Raw genomic sequence first — 20,272 nt, forward strand, 5'->3', positions numbered from 1 at the left:
CAAAACAACATTTTGTTGCCTATATTAGTGAAAGTATGAAACTTTTTATTCCCGGGGTCATGGTTTGAATTGAAATTCATTTTTACCTTGTAATCGGTGGTTTTATCCTCACTGCCATCACAACTGAAACTCTACAGTGCTTATTTGATTGTAATTATACACATTTTGGTCTTAATTCACTCCTAATTGCACTTGAACTACGCTGTGGTTCCTGGTTCCTAAGCGCTCACTCAACAAACACAGTTACAGGCAACACACGAGTACACGGTTTATTAGGTGCAAATCTTTATTCCCTTAATTATTTACTTTACTCATGATTTAGTTTAACTTTACTTTGTTACTTCAAAATGTTTATTTAATTCATGTCTATTATCCCTTTTTTGCAACCAAATTAATCCCAAAAAATTACAGATATTTCTCAAGTACATACGAGCAGACAACGGCAAAATGACTCATCGTTGCCATTCTAGTGGAGCTTCACACATTCGCCAATGCATTTACAAACTGTTTCCATTAATTCTTGTTGTCATAGTAATGCAGTAATGATAAAATTGCTGTAATATGTATATACTACAAATAGATAACCTAATTTCACTTATTTCCCTGGTTTTGTGTAAGTCTTATACCCAGTTTGGAGGGTAAACACATACCAATTGGCAACAGTAATCAACAATTGAAAAGCGCGAAGAACGCTGGAGGTACCATTCACAAGCAAAACTGTTGATATTTGAGTCAGGAATCTAAGTTACTTTTTCAACAACGATATTTTCAAATTAATAATCATGAATAGGGTAAAACATCACAGCAGGCCAAGCAGGCCACCTACAATCAACACCTAGCCACCCTCCGAAAAAGTACATTATAACGCGTCCTGACACCCGAGATGGGCATCAGTCGCGACTTGTTGTTGGTGAGAAACGGAGCTAAAGACCTCTACTCTCCTTTCGAAGTATTTTCTCCAAAGTTAGAAATTAAGGCCAAATTTTAGGATTTAAACAGAGGGTACTGAAAATGGCGCCCACGGCAGTGGAAATCTCACCAAAACGCTTTAGAAATTTTTACTTACAACTAAAAATGTTTCGAAGATTGACGCCATCTCGATGTTTACGGAGTCGCTTGTGTCAACAAACTTTCCATTTCCTGTGATAAATCCGCACACCACTTGTACCCACAGACGCTGGAGCACTTTTATCACAACAATCGAAACACGATTTCTCACCAACAAGAAGCCAGGAGTAAACAGCTGTTTTGGTAGAAGATGACGAGAAGCGTGCTCTTAGCTAATTTTTAAATAAGTAGTAAAACATCAATATTTTACATATTTATGATGATTAATTTGAAAATATTCGTTATTGAAAAAGTAACTCGACTCTGACTCAAATTTAAGTAATTATTTTTCTGAATTAGAACGTTCTTTTAAGTTCTGTATTATGACGTCACGACATCTTGACTTTCGTACCTATTGTAAATAATTGCTATACTCAACTGTCATTGCAGAACAGTTTACCAGTTATTCATGCAGATTGTTATCAGCTATACATGTAATTGTTATAATCGTATGCGCTATATATCTTTATTATTTACTTTTGGATATATGAAGATGTTTTACTGCTGGATTATCGCCGTAGTGTGACGCAAATCGTTTTCTGTCCATGGGCCTCTGTCTGTTTTCGCACCATAAGAAATTATGGGGCCGAATTTGCAATGACCAGAAAGTCGTTAAAAGAGGAAAGTTAGCATTGAGGGGCATATGTTTTGACTGAGAAAAATACAAATTTATTCAATAGCTAGCTTGTAAAAAAATACTTGGTTATAAAAACTTGATTGACAACTAAGCAGCATGTCTACTATGGGTTTCAGAGACAGTGCAAGCACGTTTTTGGGCAATACCTATTTCTGTAACGAACACTCGTAACAGAACGAGATTTTGCTATAGTGCATTACACCCAGTGCCGTAATTTATAAGGGTATCGTGAATCACTAATCGTAAAGAATAACGACACTTGTCCTTGTACCAAGAGACAAAAACTCCATTATGCAGAAATGGATACGAACACGTGTATAAAGCTCCACCTACCCTCTCCCCACCTCCCCCCTCCACCGCCATCCCTTTTCTTCTTCGTTCCTCCGCCTTCCTTTCTCTCTCTCTCTCTCTCTCTCTCTCTCCTCTCTCTCTCTCTCTCTCTCTCTCTCTCTCTGTTGCCATTCGGTATGTGGTTGACCTCCAAACTGGGTATAAGACTACACACAAAACGTTGAAATTGGTGAAATTAGGCTATGTATTGGAAGTATATATACATAAATATTAAAGCAATTTTATCATTATTGCATTTTACTATGATAACTAGAATTCATGGAAACAGTTTATAAATAATGGAACGGCGTATGTGTGAAGCCTCCACTAATTGTTGGCAACGATGATTTTGCCATTCTTAGCATGCAAACATTAAAGCATGCAAACATTAAAGGTTACATTTATTTCTGGCATACGATTATTAAAGAAATTCAAAATACTCAATAAAGACTGAAATCAATGAAAGTGCTAGCAAAAACAAAAAGCAAAAAAAAAAAAAAAACGTAGTCGTTCCTCTGCACTTTTCCGTATTCGTTCCTCTATGGTTTTCGGCAGCCAGATGTACGAAAACGTTAGAAACATTTGATTTTATTTACTTTAGAAATATCTGTAATTTTTCGGGGTAATTTGGTTGCAAAAAAGGGATAATATACATGAATTAAATCAAAATTTTTAAATAACAAAGTAAATTTAAACTAAATAACGAGTAAAGTAAACAGTTTAGGGAATAAAACTTTGCAGTTTCGTCGTCTGTCGTCGTCTGCTGTTCGAAATTGTGTTTATGGCGCGCGCGCTTAGAAACCAGGAACAGCAACGGGTTTAAAGTGCAATGTGGAGTGAACTGAGACCAAAATGTGTATAATAACAAGCAAATAAGCACTGTGGAGTTTCAGTTGTGATGGCAGTAAGGATAAAAACCGCCGATTACAAGGTAAGAATGAATTCAGTTCCAACCATAACCCCGGGAATAACAAGTTTCATACTTTCACTAATATAGGCAACAAAATGTTGTTTTATTGTGCTGATTACAACTGCAATCTTGAGTAAGATCAATAAACGTTACATATATACGCTAACATTGTTCAAATGAGTGCTGGGAAGGCTGGGGGAAAGATGGTGGCCGTCACTGATGAGAACCGTCCATGCAAAACGTAGCCGCCATATTGGATTTCAAAACTGCCTTGAAAACATATTTTATGAAGAGCTCACATGCTTATTTTAGTTCGTATGGGGCTTTCATATATCACAATATGTTGACGAAACTTCAGTCTTTTAAATGGTATGCTTAGAGTTGCAATTGTATTCATGTTTCACCAATTAAATATCGAGTGAATAAGACCCGTCCACCGTGATGAGGGTTGGCCTGTCGTGATGTTCTACCCTATGTAAAAATATTTATGCAATTCATGACCTTATACTGCCGTTTAACTGTTTATTTAAATAATTATCTAGTGCACGCTTCTTCTTCTTCTACCAAAAATCATAGTTTCCTTAAAAAAGTAGTGGTTGGAAGTCGGTGTTTACGATTGTTGTGAAGAAAGTGCCCCTGCGTCTATAGGTACAAGTGGTGTGTGGATTTAGCACAGGAAATAGGAAGTTTGTTGACACAAGCGACTCCGCAAACATCGAGGTGGCGTCAATCTTTGAAATATTTATAGTTGTCAGTAAAAATTTTGAAAGCGTCATGGAGGTAGTGTGCACTGCGTATGACCACACTTTTCATTGCCTTCTGTTTAATCTTAAAATATGGCCTTAATTTCTAACTTTGTTAAAGAACTTTTTCGGAGGGTGGCCACAAACGTGGTAGTCAGTGGCTCGGCTAGTCCAGTCGGTTGTTTACCCTATTTCTTAATTTAGGAGAAAACGCTTACTTCGAGAGGAGCATAGAGGTCTCGATGTGCTGCCTGGATAGGCCACAACGCTTGACTGACGCTCATGGCAGCGAATTCAAGTACTTTTTCGGGAAGGTGGCCGCGTTCCGTTAGAGGTGGCTGCTAAGTCGCCACTTGGTCGTTTAGCTATCCTAAAACTGCGTGTAAAACGACAGGACAAGTTCCAAAGATGGAAACAAACCTAACCTTTCTTAAGAATGCCAGGTCCTGACCTACCCAGAACTTACATACCTAACCTCTTCGAACACCGGGCCCTGACCTGGCCTGGTTAACAAACTGGGTAACCTACCTAACGATGACATTAGCCTGTCGTTGGGGGAATGTTTTCCGGCCTAGAGTAGCTTGGGTCAATCTAATCTATGAATTTAAAAAAACTTTAGCAAATCTTACCAACTTCGTAGCTCGGTATGGCCCCGAGAGTATGGTCGTCTTCTTCCCACTCATTGGGTCTTCGACGATGAACTGTTCGTCTTGGATACAGTTAAATCCTACTCAGCATCTGAAGCCACTTCGCCATGTGGATACACCGTCTGCGTTTCTTCACCATAGTCACAAAATAAATTCAAAATAACTTCCCAGAGCTAAATGAAAACATTCTTTGTCGAGGCGAATCAATCTTGGTTTCCGATGGGGATCTTCATTTGAATGCCTATATTTTCTCTTACGACTTCAATTCTACGCTTTCCCTGGTGCCCTGTGTTTAAAAATATGCTAAATAAGTCGCTTGTGGCAGAATTTTCTATATAAGAAGCAAAACGCTGGTAAAATCGAGTCAAAACCACTCTGACACTTTGTTTACACTTGCTAGAATTATTCGAAATTGACGGTCATAAACGCCTTTCGGTGGACACGCAAGAAACTTGCACAGAGCAAGATGCGTTTATTAAGATATTATTGTATTTCTCCAAATTAATCAGAGAAATAAGTTCTATTTAAGCTCTATATATTTTTATAGAGATTTATTACAGCTTTTAATTACTATTAAGAGCGTTAAAATGGAAATGATTATGATTTTTTGCTAAGTTTGCGGAATCTTAAAAATGAACGGTTACAAGAGCACCTACAGACCAGTACTACCAACAAGAATAACCATAAACAGATAACTGGATACTCACAAATATATGAAGCAATGTGGATAATCCTATGAATTCTTATAATATAAGTTATATTTTTATACACAAAAAGTACATTTTTATTTATATGCCCGAAGTTATTATCTAAAATCTATTCTCATAGTTAGATGTTGGTGGCAGCCGTGATTTCATCGGGGCAGGCAATAACAAGGAAGTGTTCTATTTATTTCATTGCATTCTAACGGTCCTAATTTGACAAAATTGGGGATGATTGGAGAAGGGGCATCCCTCCGGGATTTCCGTATATATCATACTAATTTTAGAGGCGCTTTTCCCTGTTCTTATTTTTCACATTCAAGCAATGTTTGTTGACGTTATCTGCGTCCATTTCTGAATGATTAATTATAAAGGGAAACTAGACATCGGTTACCTTTAATGTTAAATATTCAAATATGGTAAATAACGTGAACTGCTTATCTTTATCCCTGCATACTTATAATTCTTATCAGTCACCGCATTCAAAATCAGCTCCTTATCTGATGTGGCAAAGTAATTAAAGATCACACACTTTTTAAAACGTTTTAAATAAAATCCCTGCCCTATATGAATCAATGAGATGAAATATGTACAAATGAATGGTAAGAAAAAATATTAAAGTATTGGTTTATTTAATTTCCAAACCCCTTTAAAATACTGATTCATTCTGAAAACAAATTATATTTTTCATTTTCTTGGCCCTTTCTTATCTTCAGGTAGTAACGGGTACTATCAGCCTAACAAATATTAATCTTTATAAATACCACCAGTGGTTGCGAGAAACTCAAAATTTCAGAGCCTTTTTAATCTAGATTCATTTAGCTTCAATTTATCACTTCCTTTCCGCATGACCCTGCCCTCTGTAATCCATTTATTTTCTGTTTCCTCTACTTCATTTCGTTACCATTTACAGCCCTTTTCTGGTTCATTTCTCCTTTATTTATCTTTCCCATAATCTCCCCTACTTCGTGTGACTCCCAACACTTCGATTTTTGCTTACTCGGGGAGTATGCTTATAAACTACATTGCTGTTGTTGTTGTTGTTTTGGGGTTAGGAAAAGGCTTGAAAAAGTTGTTTCCCGTTGAGTTAAAGATACAGGAATTTTAGTATAGGATATTTATGATTTACTTATTAGAATTAAAATGGAAAAAAACAACATGTACGGTTTACCATGTGCATGTTAAACTGTACATTAAAATAATTTCTGATAATATATAGCGCATGTATTTTAATTTTCATTGGTGGAATAAGGCGCGTTTTAAATCTTTCACGTATCCCGAGTAAGCTGGAGGTTGGATCACGCCTTGTTAATTAATTAATTTATTTATTTGCATTTCTATTCCTCTCTTCTTTCAGAACATCCTCTTCGGCTCATATTTATCTTAAATGATCTTGTTCCTTATTAGCTCCCTTTTTTATCATTATCCTTCCCCACTTTTTAGTTTGATTTTTATTATATAAAGAGTTCCAGTTCTTTTCCACTTAACAATGAAGCGTTAATTCTTACGATTACTTAAAAAATATCTAGTTAATTAATAGACCGTCACAAAGAGAAACGTTAATAAAATCTTCGTCAAAGCTATTAATGAAGTAGCGCATGTTAAAAAAAAAAAAAAATACAAAAAAACATAGGCTACGTAGTGTCATCGACTGTTACGTGATTACAATTAAGCGTTAACAGACTTAAAAGTTCCGTTGGGGATAAGAGCTCTGTATGGTCAGGAAGGACCTGAAATATGAGAGCCGTATTAAGTTATCAGTTTTAATCTGTGGCTTAGGGGTAGTTATGATTTCTGCGATAGATATACTCCCTCTCTTTCCACACACACACACACACACATAGACGTATAGTATATGTCTATGTGTGTCTGGGGGAGAGAGAGAGAGAGGTGGAAAGGAAGAGAGGGAACAGAAAATGGAGAGAGATAGTACTATAAGTGATCTATCATAGAAATCATAACTAGACCAAAGCCGCACATTAGGATGATAACGCAATATAGCTCCCACATTTGAGGTCCTTCCTAACCGTTGTACAGTGCTCTTATCCCCTACTCAACGTTTTTATTCTACTATAATGCTTATGTAACAGCGTAACAGTTGATGGTACTACGTCTACTCTTTTTCCTACACAAACTACTTCATCAATGGCTTCAACATCTAAGTTACTCTAATTCGTTCGTTGGCTTCATGGAGATTCTAACTTTTCTTCTTCGTTTTCATATGAAGTTCGTTTGAGGAAGTTCATATAAATAAACTTCCTCTAACTTCATTTGTCAAATGAAGTGATAAAACCAACGTGATTCTATGTGACGGTGATAAACGGTTTGAAAAGGGCCATGCCTGCCTGCCTGAATGTGTGTGCGTGTGTGTGTGTGTGTGTTTGTGTGTGTGTAGTTTAGCATCGCGAGAACGAAAGGAAAGGAATGACTAGACTTAATTTTTAAGTGGAAAAGAATTGGATCATTCTTTGATAATGCAAATAAAGATACAGTGTTGTTACAAGAGGGCCATTGACACTTAAATAAAAGCTGTAGAAGTTGTATAAGAACGTTACATACAAGTGACGAAGAAAAATGGGACCCCCTCTCATGAATCAAACTAGGTTTGATAGACTCCCTTACAAAGTAAACAATTAAAACAGCGAATGAAAGGAAGTTATATCATCCTGGGCTCAGATCTCGTCTAGAGTGGCGATTCTTCCTTGTCATGGAACCCTCCACTTTGTTTTGCAACTTGTTGTTGGATGTAAGTCTAAAAGTTTGGGACTAGGTTTGGTGGATTCTCCGTGGCACAGAAATATCTTTAGATGAAATACGAAATTGTATTTTGCATAGGCTTTCTAAATAATGAAAAAGATAAAAGCTAGATCATGACATCGGCAAATGCATTATGTAACAAATAGTTATGAGATATACCATGTTCATTTCTCCACAACACAGAGTTTTGGAGAGAAACGGTATTGACATTTGAGACTACAGCTAGTAACTCGATTAGAAAATAACATATTGCAATCACTAGGAATGAATACCGAGACAGAGAGCAGCTTTCGGTAATGCGCAGTCAGGTACCTAAAACACTAGTTTTAATTCGTTTCACGAAATAATACTCAATAATATGTAACGAAATTCAAGATTACGGTACTTCTGTTTTTTTTTTTTTTTTTTCAAATCACTTTCTCTTGCTGAAGCACAAAAATAAAATAGGAGTCAAAATGAAATAAATACACCTTTATATGCATCCCTTGTATAACGCCAACATCAAATAAGGAACTAAACAAAGCAAAGGGAAGGAAACTAAGAAAAAATAATACACAAGAGTCGTTTGCAAAGTTTAGGTAAATAAGGTCTTATAACTGGGAGATTTAGTGCAAAAAACGTGGGTGAATGCTTATGTAAAACTTGTATGCAACAGGTCCTTAATTAAAACAACAAGATATTTGCGAAAATTATGTAGATCAATATACCATACAAACAAGAGATTCTTACGTAAAAACTGCAAGTAAATTGATCCTACAAACAAGTTATTTTTATGGATAAAGTGCAAGTAAATCTTTCGTACAAGCAAGGGATTTTTTAAGTATACCTAAAAAGGCGAAACAGCGTATGCAAACAAGTTGTTGTAAACGGAGATCTTCATTTAAAAAGTGTTGGAAAACAGGCTGCCAGAAACGAAATATTTTCCCATCTGCTTCCATGCAAAGACTATTCCCTAATTTTCGAAGAGCGATCTTCCCTAATTTCCTATTTAAAAGCTTAATAGATAACAGCTGGAGTTTACAAATAGCGAGCTTTCGTCCCATTGACACACATTCAGCCCGACAAACCACGGATAATTTTTCTCTAATGGAAATTATCATCATGATTACGAAGCTGCTAGAGGCCATTATTTACAACTACTTGTGATTTATATTCATGGCATTCTGTTTACCGGAAGGATAACTTTCTACCAGAAATCGTGAAAACGTTAGGCTTAATCACCGTGGGCTTAATCTGGACCGTGGGCTTAATTGAGGGAACTTTTTGGAAAATGGAATCGTACAGTCTAGAATGAGATCTACGGAGAAAATCAACCATAAAACATTGCTAAAGTTGTTGCTCTCCCATTTCGCTCTGTAAACGCAATTGATTGCTGGTTACATTTGCCAAACATAACATGAAGGGCAAAAATATTATATTCTCGCACCATGAATATTACAATAATAATGACAGACTCGGCTAAGTTGTCAGTCATTGCCAAATCCTATGGAAATGAGGTTAAGTTATCGATAGCGATGTAGAACATTGGTGATCATGACTGAAATCTGCAAATATGGTTAAATTATTAGCTGTACGAAGGAATGAAAGTCTAATACATTTAGGATTTGGCTTGAACACTATAAATAAAATAATCTGTTACAACTTTCAGTTACGGTGAACAATTGTGCCATTACGAGTATTCGCGTCGCCTTCTTTTTATATACATATCTTTCACGCATTCATAGACACGAAACAATTGTCTGAAGGAATCCCAGTTTCCTGTTCCAGCTCATAATATCACATAATATGGCAACATCATGTTTTTTTTTCCTTTTTTTTTTTAGTTGAAGGGCAACGCATCTCCCTCCAAGAATGGAGTGTAAAGAGATTATCACACAAACACTTATTCCGTTTCCTTTTAAAGTTTTGCCGCCAAACATTGCGGCCAGAAGTCGTTATTGGAGCCAAAATTGAAATCGTGAATGTTTACCGGGACACTGATCACCGATATTGTCAACATGGTCTGGGGTATAGTTGCGAGATATTGCTAGAGGCGAGAGAACCATAAACTAAAAGTATATTAGAACGATGGATGGACATTTCCCTAATAAGATCCCTTGTTATCTAAATGCTGCATAACCAAATACTTTCCAAATAATCAAATACATCCTTCGAGTAATGAAAGCAACAAGCTTCCAAACGTAATTCCCAAGGTATTCGTCCCAGACCAACAACTGTTGTGGCATGAAATCAATGCGGAATCACACCCCAAGGGCACCGCATAATAGACCTAACTTTGTGCTGTCGGTTAAATCTTTCTTACAATGACGATGACCTTTGCTGCTGAGGCGCAATATGATCCACATAAGACATCTATACCATGTTTGTCTGACCTGATTACATCTCATGAAGTAAGGTGTAGCTTTAAAAAAATCGTCCTTCAGAATTTAACTTTTATGTCTATTTACATGGGGTCGTTCATTGTAGCAATGCAGATGTATTCCACAGAACACCGTTTCTCTACAAGGTTCTATCGCTTTTTAAATATTAGGTAATTCTGTTAAATAAACTAAAATATTCCACTGAAAATTGCCTCTCATCAGTGAAGCAATATTATGCCAAGAGTCATGTGTGGACTTTACTGTTCACTTTAGACCGAGTTAGGCACGAATTACTGTCAAGAATCAGTTAATCGAAAGGTTATATTCCGATGATACTGCCCAAAAGACCGTTACTTGTTTTATGTAGGATATACTATCTAAACAACATTTTCCGCTGCTGTTGGCTACGAACCTGAAATTTTACTTAGTTTGTATGTTCTATGTCCCTGTGTGTTTTTCTGGTCATTGGTCTAGGGAAGGCTCTGAACATTCATTCAATTTTTATGACATTCTCTCAGACTCTTAAAAAATATCTTCAGAGCATTCTTGGTGAACGATCTTGACAACTCTAATGAACTGGACAAAGCTTAACACAGGTTAGAATTGATAGTCAACAAATTCATTTTTAAATTATTGTCGGAAGGGTTTTACATCCATTGTTGTTAAAGGCTTAGTTGTAGCTACTCTAAATTCTTGGGTCTGTCATTTCACCTAATTTTCTAGACCCACTCATCAGTATCCTTTAGCTGTGATCATAAAACGCAACCTTTCTCACCCAACATTTTTTATCGGTTTTCAAATCGGTTCAACCATATCGTGGAAGGATTCATAATTCAGATGTTATATATGATTCCACTTCCAGAAATATGTTAGTTTTATTTCTCTTATATTTGGGGCGTTCCTTTTTCCTCTTCTTCTTGATGAGATTATAACTAAAGGTATTTGGTTTTGTTAACACTGGCTCAAGCTCTTCATAAGATCTCATTTTTCTTCTATGTAGGAACAGGACCCAGCCAATTACTATAAAAAATAAAATCCAGTAATTTGTCAATATTGTAGGTGTAGTTACATTTTGTACTATTTTTGGAAATACCTTACTTAGCTAAAAAAGAACATGTAATATTTCTAATAAAAGTTAAAAAAAAAAATCACTACACGAAGCCACTTACCACTATAAAAAATAAAATCCAGTAATTTGTCAATATTGTAGGTGTAGTACATTTTGTAATATTTTGTAATACCTTACTTATGTAAATGACATGTAATATTTTTCTAATAAAAGTTAAAAAAAAAATTACTACATGAAGCCACTTACCACCTATATTCTACTCTCATTCAAATGCTGTAACTATTACTTCACTTAAGTTAAACTAAATTTGTCATCTTGACAATACTCCATATTTAGTGTATATTATCACTTTCTTGTTTCTGGATTCGATGTTTGCACTTGGCATCATTTATGTGCTTGCAAACACTGTTACATGTTCCTCTGTAACAGACGTGTGTCAAAGACAAGTACATCATCATATAAGAAATATCAAAGATTAATCTTGAATCGTATACGAGTTTCCCTTCAAATTCTGATAAATAAAAACTGGAGCTTATAATAACTTTCTCTTGTAACTGACCAGCCTCTTCGGTCTAAGGCTCTCGTTTTTATCTACATTCTACGTCACACTACACGCAATAAGAGATGTCTTCTTGATAAATAAATGGAGATCTCTCGTTAAAAGCAACGCTTATCCTTTTTGGAACGTCAGAGTGGCTGCCACGTTGCCAAAATCAGTCATTCAATTAAAATGTGGCAACAAAAACGACGGTTAGGAATCCAGCGTTCATCTGTGATAACCTGAATTCCGATAAGAGGTGAACGTCCTCCGGAAATAGCTATCGTTCTTTTTCTTCTTCGCTTTCTTCGTTTTCTTTCGTCAGTAGAGACGTTTCTTATGAACACAGGAGCACGTGTACAGCGTGGCACTTACGCGCACATGTGAATGTTATCAATACATATGCACACAGGAAACTATGCATGTGCAAGTAGGTTTTTATGAAAACTTCGGAGTATAATCGCAGTTAACATACGTGCATGTTATGTCTATAAACAACTGAATACTTACATAAGTTGCACTGCACATGCGCATAAGCCGGGAGGTGTAGTTATCAGCGTACCAGGTATTCCTTTCATGTCGTCAACAACGAGGCCTCACAACACCGATGTCCCAGTTCGTTTAGGTCAATAAAGCCTGGCCGTGAGTAGGAGCTTTTGCTATGAATGGCCTTCCCATTATTATCCTCGAACGACCGCAAAACCGTTTCGTCACACAGGCTCATTTTGGAGGGAAATTGGATCCTTTGAAATGAACCTTCAAACGGAATTCCTTTTACGTTTGATTCAAGTAGTGTCTCGTTGTTTACTACATATAGAGATGGCTTGCGCAAGGTTACTCGATTTGTTAATAATATGGTAATTGGGTAAACAAATCCACAGTTATGTAAATTGTACAAATATGTCTACTAGATGAACTACAGTACGATCTTGCGAGATTCTGTAGGCCTATGATTCTCTTATTGAAAAGAATTGTGCGGGTTTCAAAAACTCTCTTTGTACTTAAACTTTTCAAAAATATTTGTACAGTATATAACTGCAGAGGTGTTTGCTAGAGTACTTACGTATATAGCTACATAATTTGTGGCTGTTTTTTCTCCAATTTAAGGACCTGTAAATGTTTTTTTATACAAGATAAATGATAACTAACATATACTAGTTTTTAAAATTTGACGCAAGGAAATATGAAGAAAACGAGATATCAGTTAGAAAAAATGAATAAATTATAGTTTGATACTATTAAGAGAGATGCCCAACTATCAAAAATCAAACTATTCTAAGAAAAAACTACAATAAAGTTAATCAGTTTATCACTTTGTCACAATGAAATCTCATCCACCCCTGATAAGATAGCCTCTAATTAAAGGAGAATACGATGATTTAGAAATGATTTGTTTACCTGAGGCCGAAATAATAATTAATTACTCATCCTGCAAGAATGTGTTGAATGATGTTGATCTGTATACATGAATATAAAGTGAATACAGGAAATATACAGATTTGTATCCCCCACAAGGAGAGTCGTTTCAGCAACTGGTGGAGATATCGTTGATACAGAATCTGGTACAGAGAGAGAGAGAGAGATTACTTTGTGAAGAAAAAAACAGATAGAGAGAGGGAACTAATCTCTTTAAAAAATATAGAAAAAACTAATTTCGCGAAAACGAAAAGAGAGAGAGAGAGACTAATTCCATGCACGAAGAAAACAAAGAAACAGAGAGAGAGAGAGCGGTAGCAAGTGAATGAACTCAACAGCACACAGGAACAATGATGCAAAAAACTGGTTACTTTTAGAACATCAAAAGGCAATATTTATGAGATTCAACAACGCAAAAGAACTGATATTGCAAAACAAAACAGGTTAATGCAATACACTGCATATAAATTATATATCTGAGAAGTTCGAGTTCGGCTATTGTCTTTCTGATTTCCTTTCTATTATAATAACGATATTATTGACCTTTAACTGACCTGTTTACAAAAAAAAAAATTGTTTTCTGTCTTCATTTATGTTAAGTTTTCGTTTATGCAATTACATAGAGATAAGACTATCGTTGCTTGTAATCGCTGGCGATGACAAACTATGTTCTTTATGTTTGTGTTACCAAAAATCTCTCTCTCTCTCTCTCAAATTCCATGAACTTACCTTTCGTAACTGTGAGAACAGAAATTCTCTCTCTCTCTCTCTCTCAGCTAGAGTATAATGTTAAGGACTAAAAATTTCTCTCTTTCTCTCAGCTAGGGTAGTGTTAAAGACTAAAGTTATCTCTCTTTCTCTCTGAACTAAAGTAGCGTTAAGGACTAAAATATCTCTCTCTCTCTCTCAGCTAGAGTAGTGTTAAGGACTAAAATTCTCTCTCTCTCAGAGTAGTGTTAAGGACTATAATTCTCTCTCTCTCTCTCTCTATCACACTTTCCAGTAGGGTTAAGGACCATAATTCTCTCTCCCTCTCTCAGCTTCCAGTAGCGTTAAGGACTATAATTCTCTCTCTCTCTATCACAGCTTCCAGTAGGTTAAGGACTATAACTCTCTCTCTCTCTTTTTTCCAGCTTCCAGTAGGTTAAGGACTAAAACTCTCTCTCTCTCTTTTCCAGCTTCCAGTAAGGTTAAGGACTAAAATCATCTCTCTCTCTCAGCTAGAGTAGCGTTAAGGACTAAAATTATCTCTCTCTCTCTCTCTCTCAGCTTCCAGTAGCGTTATTAGCTAAAATTCTCTCTCTCTCTCTCTATCTATCTCGTGAAAGGCCGAAGCTCGTTCCGCTAATCAGCGAATTACCGAGAAAACTGCCAGGATCACTAACAAGCTCCTTCCTTTGAGCTCAAATAACCCAGTGGTGACGCAGTCTTTCACATTCGTCCTTAATTATCGCTAATATTAGATCCCGTCACTAAGTCGTCTTCCACACTTCTGAATCTGACTTATAATTAACAGTGCTTTTTTGGAGTCATTTAGATTAAAAATCGTTTCTGTCAAATTAATACTCTAAGACTCTCCTTCTCCCAGATGACATGACAACCATTAAAACAAAGCTAGACAAAATCATTAGGACGCTGTCAATGAATAGTATAAAAACCTGCTCCTAGAGATATGTGAGCGCATGATGTCTCCTCTGATAGACTAAGAAGTCTTTGAGACATCCCAATCCTTGCAACTCACCCCCCATCTCTCTCTCTCTCTCACACACACACACGCACAAATTCCGTCAGCTATCCTCCTGTAACTGAAAACAGAAGAAATTCATTCCTCTCGCTCTAACTCTTAAGATCCCAATCTCTACATCTTCAATCGACTGGAGGTACATATTACACTTCTTAATCTCGCTTGTACAGAGCAGTGTGCTTTTGCAGTCACGAAGGTTAAATTTCTTCCTTCCAAAAGACTTCTTGAGGCCAATAGAACTGCACCATCTCTGAGCATGAATATGGGGCGCTGCTTAGTGGGACGCAGTGTTTAGTACTATAAGCCCCTCGGTGATCAAAGATATCGTTTATTAATATAATCTGTCGACCACACAAAATAGAAATGGTATACATCGTACTTTGTTCCCGGAGGGGCTAGTACTAAACACAGCAACCCATAGTTTTTCCGACATGTTTAGTACTATAGAGCGTCGGAGGTGACGCGAAGCGCCAAAGTAGCATCGAATATGGTTCCCCTTGCTCGTATATTGGATAGTATGTCACCTCTTTACATTTCATCCGCGTGCTTTCTCTCCCTACTTATTATTAACATTTGGATTCTTATGAGAGAGAGAGAGAGAGAGAGAGAGAGAGAGAGAGAGAGAGAGATCACTAAACAAGTAAACACGATGTATATACTGCATTCCACACCAACCGTTGTATTTTCCGTTAAAAAGGGAAGGGTGCGACTGAATATGACTCACTGTAGTAGTACAAGTGCACGTTGTTGTCTAATCACCGCGTTAACTGTGAATGCTGTGTCTGTCTTACGAGTTGGTGGAAGGGAAGTGAAAGAATTCTTGGTAGGATATAAATGGTATTTCTACCTCTCTCCCTTTTTCTGAGTGCGTGTATATAGACACATATTTAGTATAGTACTGTCTTCATAGCTGCCTGGCTTATCCTGTTTCTGTAATTAGCAAGTGTACACACACACTCTCCTCTCTCTCTCTCTCGTCTCTCTCTCTCATCTCTCTCTCTCTCGTCTCTCTCTCTCTCTCTCTCTCTATATATATATATATATATATATATATATATATATATATACACAGATATATAATATATATATATATATATATATATATATATATATATATATATTATACAGATGCTTAGCCACAAATAACCTATGAAGATCACTTCCGGCGAGAATTATTCCCAAGGTAAAAGAAACTGGAAAGCAATGGATTATCTGTAACGTAAAACTGGTTCCATAGTTTGAATATTTAAAACGGTAAATACAGCAGAATAAATAAACTTCAAGAAAAATAATATTAATGATAAGAGTTTATCATTCTATTGCGCCTAGAATCTAAGAGAGGAGGTGATATTGTGCTACCAGGTTTATGATGAACAGTGATAAGATAAGCATGAGTGTATATAGCACATTCAAATCTGTGAATACCGATTGTTTTAAATTGCTCCTGAAGTTAATTGAGACCGTAAACGTGCGTCTGGCAACGATATATAGGCCAGGCCACCACCAGGCCGTGGTTATTAAAGTTTCATGGGCCACGGGTCATACAGCATTGTACCAAGACCACCGGAAGATGATCTATTTTCGGCGGCCTTGATTATATACGCTGTGGTGGCTTTCGCCTTTTAGTCCTATAACAATAATGATTGTTGCCTTGTTATTAAGCGTTTGGTGTTCTTTATTGTTAGAAAACTGAAGAGCTGCTAAAGTAGTATAACTATGGACGGAGAACAATTTGCCAGTTTCAACTGGTTTTTGCAGATCCGGAAATCTACACCAGGCATCATACTCCCTTCTACACCTTACAGTAATGAGTGACCACTATGGGGTGTGCTTCCTCGCAGTCATAAGGCCGCCATAATTTAAACCAGCCCAAACCGGGAAGCAGACATAATTAGTAAATGACAGGGTGGCATACTCCCAGTCTGGGCAGCGAAAAGCAAAGACAAGATCGAAATAGATATGTTCTCAGCTTAATCCAAGTCGGGTTTGTTTTGTAAACGAGCCTCCTCCAGCTGTCTCTGCCCTGAACGGTTCATTTCATAAACGGTTTTGGCAGATGTTCCACGGGCTTAGAAAACCTGCTACACAAAGATTGTTAAGAGATCAGAAAACTAGGTTGAAAAGGTTAATCATTTGATTTCCACTGGACAACAATGAACTGAGACAAGATACTCAGTGATTTTATATTTTGAAGACTGTAACTAGCTTTTGACATTGTTTCCCACACAGTAATGCAAAGGATGCCATTATTAACATCGTGTCTAATTTGCATAAAGGGAGATTCTATATTCTTAAGACTGTGACTCACAGTAATGCATAAGATATTATTAACATCGTGCCTGACTTGAATAAAGAAAGATTTTACATTTATAAGACAGACTCACATTAACGGAAGAGATACCATCATTGACATCGTGTCTGAGTTGAATAAAGGAAGGTTTTGTATTCTTAAGACTGTGACTCACAGTAATGCGAAAAATATCATTAACATCGTGTCTCATTTGCTTAGAAGGAATATTTCTTGGTGTACTAGCTGATATGCTACTTTGTGAACCCATTGGGGTTAGGAATATTCTAGTATGCTAGAAGAAAGCCTTATGGTACTAGGTGATGTGCGAACCTATTGGCATGAAGATTATTCTAGTACTAGTATGCTAGAAGAAAGCTATCAGTGAGCTATATGGCCTTTCATGGCTATTACCAGACACAAGGTAAAGACGATAACGAACCGCTAGGACACGCTGTAATGACGAAAGAAAGCTAAATAAGCGACCTAGATTTTGCAAAGTGTCACACCGATGCACGAATCCAACAGCTGTGGAGATGCAGGAAACGATTGGCAGGTGCAGCAGCAGCAGCAGCAGCGCGGCGTCGCCCGAGGAGAGAAAAGTGAAACTTACTATAATCTCCATCATTGCAGGACTGAAATGGAGGGAATTCTTGACGAAAGGGGCCCCATATGGCTGCTGCTACGTTTGACGGTGAATTATACTGTCGCCATATGTCGGCTCATTTGAATATCTCTCTCGGGCTAGTTATTTTTTTTTCTGGAAGGATTGGTCCATCAGTCACTGTGATTTCAGTAGGAATAAGAAAGCATAGCAGGCTATAACTCGTTCTTAAGCTAGCGTATAAATAGCGAATTAGCCAGGTCGATAATTCTGCTTCTTGACTCCGTTGCTTTTGATTCATTGAGGCTGAAGTATCCTGAAATTTATTTCAGTCCGAACACACACACACATATATAATTAAATAAATAACGAGATATATTCCACCTTGTAAACAAAGCAGTCAGAACCGGTCATAACTGCATGCATGGTGATGTCTCCCGTAGGAGGAATAGTACAGTCAGTGCCCGTCACGCGGTGCACTGTAGTCATTGCTTTAAAGGTTTTTGCAGTGTCCCTTCGGCCCCTAGCTGCAACCCCTTCCATTCCTTTTACTGTGCCTTCATTCGTATTTTCTCTCTCTTCCATCTTGGTAACCATCCCCTCCGAACACTTGTTTCAAAGTGCAACCGTGAGGTTTCCCTCCTGTTACATCTCTCAAGCCTTTCTACGTTCAATTTCCCTTTCAGCGCTGAATGACCTCATAGGTCCCAGTGCTTGGCATTTGGGCTAGATTCTATATGCCATTCCATTCCTCTGAAGGTGTCCGAACCTGCAAGACAAGCAGCAACACCCTACGAGACTATAAAGATCAGTTGATTGTGAGTCGCCATTTAGTTTCGGTTGCGTGATCTGTAGTTTAAAAATTGGACATCGTGTCCATTTGAAATGTTTAGTAAACTTGCAAAAAACACCGACATAACGTTTTCAATTGCTTAGTACTGCAGTGAATGACTGCCTGTCTGTCTCGTGCGCGTGTGTTTGAGTGGCACAAATGTTAAACCAGTGCTTAAAGGGACACGTAGTGTGACGATGCTGTAAAGAAGAAACCGGCGGCTGTGTTGAAACAGCTGACAGAAGGTGATTTCCGCCTTATGCCTTCGACAAGTGGAAAAGCAGACTGCAACAATGCATCAGTGCTAATGGGGAATGTACTGAAGGGCGAAAAACATTAAATCTGTAATACATATGGCCTATATAAAGGTGAGCTATTCAATCAGTCCCGTTATTTGATAGACACCGTATATGTTTATATATATAACTTTATAAAGTAGGTGTATTTATATGTGTGTGCTCGCAGGCGATGGCTGACCAGTTAATTGCATACCCAGTTTCCATCCAGCGGACCAGCACCCATCCTGAATGTTCTCCCCTTGATTAGTGTATACCTCCCTTACGCAACCTTCCTTCAGTACCCTGATCCTTTAACCAAGCTTTTCACACGACCACAAAAAAATGGAATAACCTCCTCTCCCAACGGTCGTCGTGTCGTCATCTGCCTACGCAGTATGTGAGGAGGCCTTTCATTGGCTACAACGTTCCTCCTTGTGACGTCATCGTGCCTTATCGGTCTAGCAACGATTACGGCGAAGCGTGATTTCTCGGACGCCTCTGTAGTTGTGGTTAAGTGGCGGTGGGATTGTTTAGTTAATTGTCATGTAGCCGAGTATTTATTTGTGTATGTTTGTATTGGAAATTGTCAGTTACAGTCCGATGTATGCGTACTTTTCTTAGCATCTTTTAACAGGCCTTAAATAGAATACGAACGAGGAAAGTAAGAACTAAAATGCTAGCAAACCGTTCGTTGAATTACAAAGACTAACCTACTATAAGCTTCCCTCATACTTAGTCACGCTGGACTGCTGAATCTAATTCGAAATTGCACCAGGAAAAGGTGTTTCATGCTTGGCAATACATTAATTGGTTTCCTTGAAATGATGATAATCTCGTAGAAAAATTCTGTTTGAATTTGGTTTCCTGAAAGTTTAATTTACTGTAATTGCAAACCCGATACCATTGGTCTTTAATTCCTAATCAGAGGTTCCTTGAAAGCTATTTATATCACGCCCACTGGCTTTGCTATTTGGTGTTCGTTTAGTCCATTTATTGTAGATGTTATATGTCACTATTCTTCGCAATATACAAAACGGATCTACACAGGTGCTACTTTGGTTTGTTATCTACGCGTCACCTCGGAGTTGCTAGTATTAAACATGGCGGAAGCTCATTGGGAAGCCGTGTTTAGTACTAGCCCCTCGGCTATCAAAGATATTGTTTATTAATGTAAATTATCGACCAGCCATTACAGAAATGGGTTTATATAATAATTTGATCTCCTAGGGGCCAATACTAGACACGGTGTCCCATTGAGCTTCTGCAATGTTTAGTACTAGCACCTCGGAGGTGACCCAAAGTGGCACCGTTT

At 37.4% G+C, this 20,272-nt stretch overlaps 2 protein-coding genes across 5 annotated transcripts in view; one reads left to right on the plus strand and one right to left on the minus strand.

Moving 5' to 3' along the window:
- LOC135226429 (DEP domain-containing protein 1A-like) overlaps positions 1-12,342 on the minus strand; it is a 47,017-nt gene extending 34,675 nt beyond the window's left edge. For 3 of the 4 annotated variants that reach the window (XM_064265985.1, XM_064265984.1, XM_064265982.1), the window contains exon 1: positions 4,357-4,807. In XM_064265985.1, coding sequence (XP_064122055.1) covers positions 4,357-4,410 — 54 coding nt within the window. In that variant the 5' untranslated portion in view covers positions 4,411-4,807. Of the gene's footprint in view, positions 1-4,356; positions 4,808-12,309 lie in introns of those variants that run through there. The other variant, XM_064265983.1, reaches the window with a different exon arrangement.
- A 6,359-nt stretch (positions 12,343-18,701) lies between these two features.
- LOC135226430 (E3 ubiquitin-protein ligase PPP1R11-like) overlaps positions 18,702-20,272 on the plus strand; it is a 36,196-nt gene continuing 34,625 nt past the window's right edge. The window contains exon 1 of the mRNA XM_064265989.1: positions 18,702-19,050. The gene's annotated coding sequence lies outside the window, so the exon portion shown is untranslated. The remainder of the gene's footprint in view (positions 19,051-20,272) is intronic.

Source organism: Macrobrachium nipponense, chromosome 14, assembly GCF_015104395.2.
Source record: "Macrobrachium nipponense isolate FS-2020 chromosome 14, ASM1510439v2, whole genome shotgun sequence".
In the NCBI taxonomy this organism is placed as follows: domain Eukaryota; kingdom Metazoa; phylum Arthropoda; class Malacostraca; order Decapoda; family Palaemonidae; genus Macrobrachium; species Macrobrachium nipponense.